At 35.0% G+C, this 10,895-nt stretch overlaps 1 protein-coding gene across 13 annotated transcripts in view; it reads left to right on the plus strand.

Annotated features, from left to right (window-relative positions):
• mark2b (MAP/microtubule affinity-regulating kinase 2b) overlaps positions 1-3,004 on the plus strand; it is a 64,933-nt gene extending 61,929 nt beyond the window's left edge. For all 13 annotated transcript variants that reach the window (XM_088073600.1, XM_042511956.2, XM_042511960.2 and 10 more), the window contains one exon: positions 60-3,004. In XM_088073600.1, the coding sequence (XP_087929726.1) occupies positions 60-409 (350 nt within the window). In that variant the 3' untranslated portion in view covers positions 410-3,004. The remainder of the gene's footprint in view (positions 1-59) is intronic.
• Positions 3,005-10,895: the final 7,891 nt, after the last annotated feature.

Below are 10,895 nucleotides of genomic sequence, written 5' to 3' on the forward strand. Positions count from 1 at the left end.
TTCATTACTCTCATTTCTCTCCCTCTCACCACTCTGTCTCTCCTCTCCTCCCCCCTCAGGTGGCACCGGCACCCCTCCGGCTATCGGAAGCCAGAAGGACTCAGCCAAGCCTCGCTCGCTGCGTTTCACCTGGTCCATGAAGACCACGTCGTCCATGGAGCCCATGGAGATGATGCGCGAGATCCGCAAGGTGCTCGACTCCAACAGCTGCGAGTACGAGCTGCGCGAGCGCTACATGCTGCTGTGTGTGTCGGGCAACCCGGCGCGCGACGACTTCGTCCAGTGGGAGATGGAGGTGTGCAAGCTGCCGCGGCTCTCCCTCAACGGCGTGCGCTTCAAACGGATCTCAGGCACGTCCATCGCCTTCAAGAACATTGCCTCAAAGATTGCCAACGAGCTCAAACTGTGAGTGCGGAGGAGCAGCGAGGAGAGATGAGATTAGGAGGTTGGAGGAGGGAGGGTGAAGGGAGTGAGGATGAAGATGCTGTAAGCGGGGCGGGGAACTGTGGAGGTCAGAAGGTAAGCTGAAGGGCGGGATCACTTTAAAAATAACACGATTGTTATCTGGACAAAGGTCTGACGTAGGGCTATTGGTTCTCTGAGACTAGAAAACGTTTCTTTTCTAGAAGTTTTGTTCCTTAAGTTCACGAGGCCCTGCCACTAGAAACTCTGAGCTGAGTTGTGAAGTACTTATAGACCGAGGTCTTCTCTCTTCCCTGCTGTTTTTTTTTTTTTTATTTGTCACGTTCTACTTAGACGTTCCACTCTTCTGCATGTCCGATCTGCTCTCTGTTTTTTAGTAGTCACACTTTGATCACTTTGACCACTCCTGTCACTTCTTCCTGCTATTTATTCAGTTTTTCTGCACGGCTCTGCTGCCAGGTGTTTTTTGGGTGGGAGGGAGGACACACAGAGCGGAGCAATGGCTGAAAAAAAAAACCTTTCTCTCTGAATCTCTAACAAGTGGCGATGATTGACGGGAAGTGCGGAGCCTTACTTTTGCTGGAAAACTCAAACGGAGTTTTGATTGAATCTGATCTCCTCCAAAACTGAATGGACTCCAACTGAGCCAGGACTATTGGTCACTGAAGCCCACTGACTCTCTCACACACTCACACACACTCACACACACTCTTACACACACACACACACACACACACACACACACACACACTTTGAGATGGACTTTGGATGGAGGAACTCTGCTGTTGTTGGTTAAAGGACCCTCTCCACCTGCCCACCCAAAACCTCCCCTCCTGCCCCAAAATGAACTTTAAAAAATCCACTTGATCCATCCTTTCACCGCCTTCCCTTCCCTTCACACACACACACACACACACACACACACACACACACACACCACCGCCTCTCCCTCTAATTTCAAACTGAACTCAGCACAAACACATCCATCTGTTTCGCCTCTTCACTCCCTTTTTGTTCTTCATTTTTAGTTCAAGTCCGAGGAGTCCAGTCAGACTCGGTGTCGATTGTTTCGGGCTTCCCTTCAAGTCCGTACTTTTGTTATTTTTGGAAATTTTTAGTTTCTTCTTCTTTTATGGCTTTTTTAAAAGAGTTGTGCACTGGAAAAGAGAGGCAAACTGGGGAGGGAAGGACAGTTCGTAGACGGGGGGTTGTTGTCGATGGATTTTACGTTGCCTTTCTTTGTAGATTTAAATTTGGGTTTTTTTTTTTGTTGTCAGCACATAAATGCTCGAATGATTTTATTTGTACTTTTTATTTTTTATGTTGGTATCACTTCGGTTGGCATCACGCCTTCATATCCAGAATGTCAACCCTGAACCGACGCATTTCTTACCCCCTCCCTCCCTCCCCTCACCCACTCACCATCCCCACTCTGCTACACGTGTTCCCAAAGAGCAAACACACAAAAACGGTGTCTTTGGAGTATGTAACAAACAGTATGTGTGTGTGTGAGTGTATTATAAAAAGATCACTGGAAAAAAAAAAGAGAAAAAAAAGGAAGAAAAAAAAGGAAGAATCGACAACGACGACAACGAATGGTGAATTATTTTCTTCTTCTACTTTTGATTTGATAATATATTTTTGTGTCGTTGGAAATTTTTGGGTTTGTACAGATTTGGATTTTTTCGGGTCGGGAGGGGAGGGTGGACGGGGGGTGTGAAGGGTCACGTCGGATCATATCATTGCTGCCTTTTCGGTGTAGTGCACCTTTAACACACACATTTAACACAGTGTATCGCATTAAACCCCAGCCCCGAGCGCAGACAGCAGTTATCGGTGTATTTAATGATGTTGGTGGTGGTGGTGGTGACGACTACTGCTCGTTCATTTTCGGCCATTTTTTCTTTTGTTTTTCATCTGTCTGTTCTTTTTAAAGGCCTTATCGGTCCAGAATGGCTTGAAGCAGAGAGAAAAGACTTCTTCGCCAAAACGTTCTCATATCAGAGTTCACGTTCAAAACCAGAAGACGTCACTTCCTTTCTCTCACTTTTACGTCGACGCTCCAGTTTGTCGAAGCAGAAGAAACACAAACACAAACACACACACACACACACACACACACACGCACATGCGGGGGTTAAAGAAAGGTGGCGATGGGGACAACGCCAGGTCCCGTCAGCTGGTTGTAACTTAACACTTTTTCTGTTCTTTCTCTCACAATGACACACTGTCGTTTTTATTATTTTACTTTCAGTTTTTAATACGTCAGATTTTTTTCTTTTAAAAGTTGATCATTGTATTAAGGTGCTGGGTATTGGATTCTAATTATTATTCTGGCTGTTGCTGTTATATTATCTCTTTCAGGGTTGATTTTATTTTACATTATTTTTTTGTTTTACATTGCTGTAATTTACATTGATTTTAAATGTGTTTTGAGCAAACTGTAACTGTAGTGGTGGGTTTGGGGGTTGGGAGGGGTGATCAACTCCTGAAAAAATGTATTATTTGTTTGTTTTTTTTGTGCAAAGATGAAATGATGAAAAATTACAATGATAGTAATAAAAACAATGATATAATGATAGTCTGACTCTGAAATACATGATGCCAAAAGAAAGAGAAATGAGATGACTGGATGCTCTTGGCAAAGTTTCATAGCGACGTCTGTTTAGTAGCTCTCATCATGTCTGTCTGAGGGTTTCAGGGATGTGATGATGTTCAGAGTTTTTGAGCTCTTCTTTTCCATGTTGGCCTCAAAGTTGTGATTGAACGCAGTCCTGAAGTGTCGCGGAGAATCAGTGCTTTGCTTCAGCAGGGTCAGTGGAAGTCAACGGTTGTTCCCTTCTTTATAACATCCCTGCTGTGCCCAACAGTCCCAACAAATCAGGGTTTTCTCACAAGCTCAGCATGTTTTTAAATATTTGTTTTAAACTCACTCAATGCAGCACTGCAGCAAAAAAACGTGAAAAATTCAACAGCAATGTGTCTATCTGGAAATCATGACCCAGATGCTCAAAATAATCCGCAATCTTTGTTGTGAGAAGTTTTATGTTAGAACTATTTTCTTTCTTCCGATCTACACCCACCGACTGTATCGTTGCGCAGAGGGCGACGTGCATCTACTCATAGCGGCTCATGCTTGTGACAGAGCAAAATAAAAACATTAATGTGAGCTGTTAGTAGATGCACACTTTCTCCTGTGCGGTGAAACGATTTGCAGACGTAGTTTGGTATAAAGAAAATAGTTTCAAAATAAAACTGCTCACAACAAAGTTTGTGCATTGTCTTTTGATTTGGGGGTGAACTGTCCCTTTAAGTATCAGTTTAACACCCTTTAGAGAAAAAAGATTATCTGCTTGAATATTATGATTATTACTATTAATACTTATGAATATTAAGATATTATGAATATGAACATTATTATTATTGAATATAACTGCTTGAATATGATTGAATATCTGAAACTTATGAATTGCTGCAACAGCTTTCAACACAGTATTTTTATCAGGAGCTCAAAGGCTGTAAAAAATGATTTTCAGATTCAGCATAAAGTTAAAAACATGCTGCTGGTCCAAATCCTTTTTTTTTTTTTTGAGACACAAATGATGCTCCACATCAGCAGAAGGGGGCGTTAACTTACTGTTTCCTGTGCAGGTGTGTAAGTCTGTGTGGAAATTACAAGTGGGTCACTTTCAGGTGTGCATGAAGTTTTCGTGAGGATCAAAGGAGCGCTGCTCCACTTACATGTAAGTATATCTTTTTTTTTAATGATCGTTTCTGACAGCACTTCCTGTGCAGGATGTTTGTTGTTCTGCAGCATAAAAGCAATGTATGTTTGAATTCATTTTACTCAACATCCACGGCTGGATGGACTCTCTTCAGAGCAAACATTTTGGGAAAAGCACAGGTGACACTGATAACATTAACGATGGCTCAGTTCAGAAGTGTCCCAGTGAGCCAGCATGGATAATGCCAGAGCTTTAAGATGAATGCAGGTATCATTAATTTTACTGAATATTTAGCTTTGCTTTTCCTACTGTGACATGTTAAAATCTCTGCTGTAAAAAGGGTTAATCACCTGCTGAGCCACCAAGTAACCACAGCAGAAGGTCTTATAGTGTCATGTAATTTGCAAAAACCATTGAAAGTTTTGGGAAACTCGTTGATTTTTGCTGTGTGTAATGAAATTGTTACAGTATTTCTTTCTTTGCATAATGTCCATGTAACATAATGGCAAATTTATTTTCAGTAGCTGTCAATTTTGACAGTGTTTCTTAATTTCCTTCACCTGTTTTCGTCTCCCCCTTTATGAATGGCAGCTAGCTGAAATAATGTTTCAAAAGACTGATATGTTTGAAAGAACGCTTGGCAAGTATAGCAAGGAAAAATAAATACATTTGGGTACTTGAAAAGTCATGGAAAAGTTTTTAAATTCTGTCTAGAATTGTGAGAGCCTTGCTTTACTGTAGTATTGTACTTAACTTGAGCATTTCCATTTGATGCCACTTTGTACTTCTACTCCACTCCATCTTGGAGGCAAATATTGTACTTTTACTTTACAGATTGTGATTATTAATATAATTTATAATCAACTAAGAAATTATGGTGTAATTGATACAAATTGAGCAATATAAACTAATTAAAGTCCCCCTCCCCGCTTTTTACCAGCTGCAACATTTAAGTATGAACACATTCATGCATCAATAATTATATATATATATATATATGTATATATAATTCCAAAAAATGGCCACATTCTGCATAAAGAGTACTTTTATTTTTGCTGCTTTAAAGTATATGTTGATGGTAATACTTTTAAATTCAAATTAAAATGCAGCACTGTTACTTGTGACAGAGTATTTCTGCATTTTTGTTTTGCTACTTTTGCGTAAAGAGACGTTACCAAGGAGACAGTGGGTGTATATTCACATGGCTGATTGGTGGGTGCACCCTGTATGACTGTGTATACCCTCCACTTCACTGCCTGTCAGCTCCAAGTTCCCAGTGGAGACAAACTTTATTTTGCAATAGGCATAATATAGTATATAATATGTAGTACAATCCAAACTAAAATAATAAAACTAGATTCTAGTGTACCGCTAAAAGAGCGAGCCACAAAATTAGCTGCCATTATTTAACTGTAGTTATGCAAATTAACAAATTTGCAATTCATCTAATTACCAACATGTGTGGTAAAGATATCATACTACAGTATGGCATTTAAAAAATCATTAAAACAGCATACTATAGTATGTAACTCAAAAAATCCTAAAAAAAAGTCATACTATAGTGTATCACTCAAAAACTCAAAAATAGCATACTACAGTATGGCATTTAAAAAATCATTTTAAAAAAACCCAACAATTTGTCATAGTAGAGTATGGTGCTTAAATAATCATATAAACATCATACTATAGTATCTCACTCAAAAACTCGACAAAACATCACACTATATTATGTCGCTTAAAAGAATCAAAAATTATCATAGTATAGTATGTCACTCAAAATATCAAAAATGTCATTGTATCATATGCTGCCAAAAAATCCCAAGAACATCATAGTATACTATGGCGCTCAAAAAATAATAAAAAATGTCATACTATAGTATGTCACTCAAAAAGTGTAAAAAATGTCATAATATAGTATGCTGCCAAAAAATCCTAAAAACATCACAGTATTCTATGGCGCTCAAAAAAAGTCATGAAAACTTCATAGTATAGCATGCTGCAAAAAAAATCATTTAAAGTCATACTATAGTATATCACTCAAAAACTCAAATATCAGACAATAGTATGGTATTTAAAAAATCATAAAAATGTCATACTATATTATGACTCAAAATATAATTAAAAACGTCATAGTATAGTATGTTGCAAAGAAAAAGAAAAGAAAAACCCTACATAGAGGAGCATGGAACTTAAATAATCATAAAAACATCATACTATAGTATGTCACTCAAAAACTTGAAAAAAAAACATACTATACTACGTCGCTTAAAAGAAGTTAAAAAAAACCCCATAATATAGTATGTCTCTAAAAAATCATAAAAACATCAAAGTATAGTATGTAACTCAAAAAATCCTAAAAAAAAATTCATACTAAAGTGTATCACTCAAAAACTCAAAAATAGCATACTATAGTATGGCATTTAAAAAATCATTTTAAAAAAACCCAACAATTTGTCATAGTAGAGTATGGTGCTTAAATAATCATATAAACATCATACTATAGTATCTCACTCAAAAACTCGACAAAACATCACACTATATTATGTCGCTTAAAAGAATCAAAAATTATCATAGTATAGTATGTCACTCAAAATATCAAAAATGTCATTGTATCATATGCTGCCAAAAAATCCCAAGAACATCATAGTATACTATGGCGCTCAAAAAATAATAAAATGTCATACTATAGTATGTCACTCAAAAGTGTAAAAATGTCATAATATAGTATGCCGCCAAAAAATCCTAAAAACATCACAGTATTCTATGGCGCTCAAAAAAAGTCATGAAAACTTCATAGTATAGCATGCTGCAAAAAAAATCATTTAAAGTCATACTATAGTATATCACTCAAAAACTCAAATATCAGACAATAGTATGGTATTTAAAAAATCATAAAAATGTCATACTATAGTATGACTCAAAATATAATTAAAAACGTCATAGTATAGTATGTTGCAAAGAAAAAGAAAAGAAAAACCCTACATAGAGGAGCATGGAACTTAAATAATCATAAAAACATCATACTATAGTATGTCACTCAAAAACTTGAAAAAAAAACATACTATACTACGTCGCTTAAAAGAAGTTTAAAAAAAAACCCATAATATAGTATGTCTCTAAAAAATCATAAAAACATCAAAGTATAGTATGTAACTCAAAAAATCCTAAAAAAAAATTCATACTAAAGTGTATCACTCAAAAACTCAAAAATAGCATACTATAGTATGGCATTTAAAAAATCATTTTAAAAAAACCCAACAATTTGTCATAGTAGAGTATGGTGCTTAAATAATCATATAAACATCATACTATAGTATCTCACTCAAAAACTCGACAAAACATCACACTATATTATGTCGCTTAAAAGAATCAAAAATTATCATAGTATAGTATGTCACTCAAAATATAAAAAATGTCATTGTATCATATGCTGCCAAAAAATCCCAAGAACATCATAGTATACTATGGCGCTCAAAAAATAATAAAAAATGTCATACTATAGTATGTCACTCAAAAAGTGTAAAAAATGTCATAATATAGTATGCCGCCAAAAAATCCTAAAAACATCACAGTATTCTATGGCGCTCAAAAAAAGTCATGAAAACTTCATAGTATAGCATGCTGCAAAAAAAATCATTTAAAGTCATACTATAGTATATCACTCAAAAACTCAAATATCAGACTATAGTATGGTATTTAAAAAATCATAAAAATGTCATACTATAGTATGACTCAAAATATAATTAAAAACGTCATAGTATAGTATGTTGCAAAGAAAAAGAAAAGAAAAACCCCACATAGAGGAGCATGGAACTTAAATAATCATAAAAACATCATACTATAGTATGTCACTCAAAAACTTGAAAAAAAAACATACTATACTACGTCGCTTAAAAGAAGTTAAAAAAAAACCCCATAATATAGTATGTCTCTAAAAATCATAAAACATCAAAGTATAGTATGTAACTCAAAAATCCTAAAAAAATTCATACTAAAGTGTATCACTCAAAAACTCAAAAATAGCATACTATAGTATGGCATTTAAAAAATCATTTTAAAAAAACCCAACAACTTGTCATAGTAGAGTATGGTGCTTAAATAATCATATAAACATCATACTATAGTATCTCACTCAAAAACTCGACAAAACATCACACTATATTATGTCGCTTAAAAGAATCAAAAATTATCATAGTATAGTATGTCACTCAAAATATCAAAAATGTCATTGTATCATATGCTGCCAAAAAATCCCAAGAACATCATAGTATACTATGGCGCTCAAAAAATAATAAAAAATGTCATACTATAGTATGTCACCCAAAAAGTGTAAAAAATGTCATACTATAGTATGTCACTCAAAAAGTGTAAAAAATGTCATAATATAGTATGCCGCCAAAAAATCCTAAAAACATCATAGTATTCTATGGCGCTCAAAAAAAGTCATGAAAACTTCATAGTATAGCATGCTGCAAAAAAAATCATTTAAAGTCATACTATAGTATATCACTCAAAAACTCAAATATCAGACTATAGTATGGTATTTAAAAAATCATAAAAATGTCATACTATAGTATGACTCAAAATATAATTAAAAACGTCATAGTATAGTATGTTGCAAAGAAAAAGAAAAGAAAAACCCCACATAGAGGAGCATGGAACTTAAATAATCATAAAAACATCATACTATAGTATGTCACTCAAAAACTTGAAAAAAAAACATACTATACTACGTCGCTTAAAAGAAGTTAAAAAAACCCATAATATAGTATGTCTCTAAAAAATCATAAAAACATCAAAGTATAGTATGTCACTCAAAAAATCCTAAAAAAAAATTCATACTAAAGTGTATCACTCAAAAACTCAAAAATAGCATACTATAGTATGGCATTTAAAAAATCATTTTAAAAAAACCCAACAACTTGTCATAGTAGAGTATGGTGCTTAAATAATCATATAAACATCATACTATAGTATCTCACTCAAAAACTCGACAAAACATCACACTATATTATGTCGCTTAAAAGAATCAAAAATTATCATAGTATAGTATGTCACTCAAAATATCAAAAATGTCATTGTATCATATGCTGCCAAAAAATCCCAAGAACATCAAAGTATACTATGGCGCTCAAAAAATAATAAAAAATGTCATACTATAGTATGTCACTCAAAAAGTGTAAAAAATGTCATAATATAGTATGCCGCCAAAAAATCCTAAAAACATCATAGTATTCTATGGCGCTCAAAAAAAGTCATGAAAACTTCATAGTATAGCATGCTGCAAAAAAAATCATTTAAAGTCATACTATAGTATATCACTCAAAAACTCAAATATCAGACTATAGTATGGTATTTAAAAAATCATAAAAATGTCATACTATAGTATGACTCAAAATATAATAAAAAGGGCCTTAGTATAGTATGTTGCAAAGAAAAAGAAAAGAAAAACCCCACATAGAGGAGTATGGAACTTAAATAATCATAAAAACATCATACTATAGTATGTCACTCAAAAACTTGAAAAAAAAAACATACTATACTACGTCGCTTAAAAGAAGTTAAAAAAAAACCCCATAATATAGTATGTCTCTAAAAAATCATAAAAACATCAAAGTATAGTATGTCACTCAAAAAATTTTAAAAAATCATAGTATGGTGTGTCATTTATAAAAAAAAATCAAAAACATATTATAGTATGTCACTCAAAAACTAGAAAAAAAACTTCATACTGTAGTATGTAATTCAAAATATCATCAACATCGCTAAAAAATCCTAAAAACATCAAAGTATACCAGGTCACTCAAAAACCCTTAAACGCCTTCACGTTCTGGCGTCTGTAGCCATTAGCAGACAGACTTGCGCAGTAACAGCGAGGTTACAGGGAACCTGTCTAAACAAGTGTGCAGTTCCATTTATCAACATTTACCGTATCAATGTTAAGTAAAAGCAAAAAAACGTTTTAACCTATAAACGATTGACGTGAAGAGAAGGCATTTCAATCATGATAAGGTGTTAAAATGACTGTATCCCATTAAGCCGTGTATGCAGGTAAAGCCCCGCTCAGGAATGTGGGAGCTGCAGGTGGCCGAACCTGTTGGGAGTCAACAGATGGTGTTTTGACAAGACTTGGCATTTAAAACCAGAATGATGTGCACATGAAGCTCACAGGTAACAGTTTCCTTCATGCTGTTGAGCTAAAATGTATCCCAACGTAATAAGATCCAGACCCTAAAATCACAGAAAACCTCAATATAGTCTGTGTAGATAAACCGCTTTAAGGCTGTGTTATTTGGTCATTTCTTTATTCTAAAAAAAAAAAAAAAAAACAACAAAAAAAACATTTTTCAAACACAAACAGTTCCACAATGTAAACAACTTCTCACATACAGTACACACAAGCAGTTTTTGGAGGAACTATTGTAAGAAAACGAGTCCAAGCAAAGTCAAAAGGCAAGCCACTTTAAAGCCAAACGTGTGATGGGCCGCTTTGATTCCTGCTCAGTGCCGCGTTCATCTCAAGGCCTGAATTAGTGGAGAAGCACTGAACACAGTTTACACAACAGACGCAAAAAAAAATCCCAGATCTGCTTGAAAAGGCAGTGATACACAGGCAGCTAGACGATGGAGAGAGATTCAGCAGGGGACAGTCGGGCAGATGACGATTACAAAGAAATCACAAATAACCACAGCGGAATATCATTCAGTCATTTGTTCACGAGGGTGCCTGATATCACCACAAGCCCT

The sequence above is a fragment of the Plectropomus leopardus genome, chromosome 23 (assembly GCF_026936395.1).
Source record: "Plectropomus leopardus strain MGB_pleo_1.0 chromosome 23, ASM2693639v1, whole genome shotgun sequence".
In the NCBI taxonomy this organism is placed as follows: Eukaryota; Metazoa; Chordata; class Actinopteri; order Perciformes; family Serranidae; genus Plectropomus; species Plectropomus leopardus.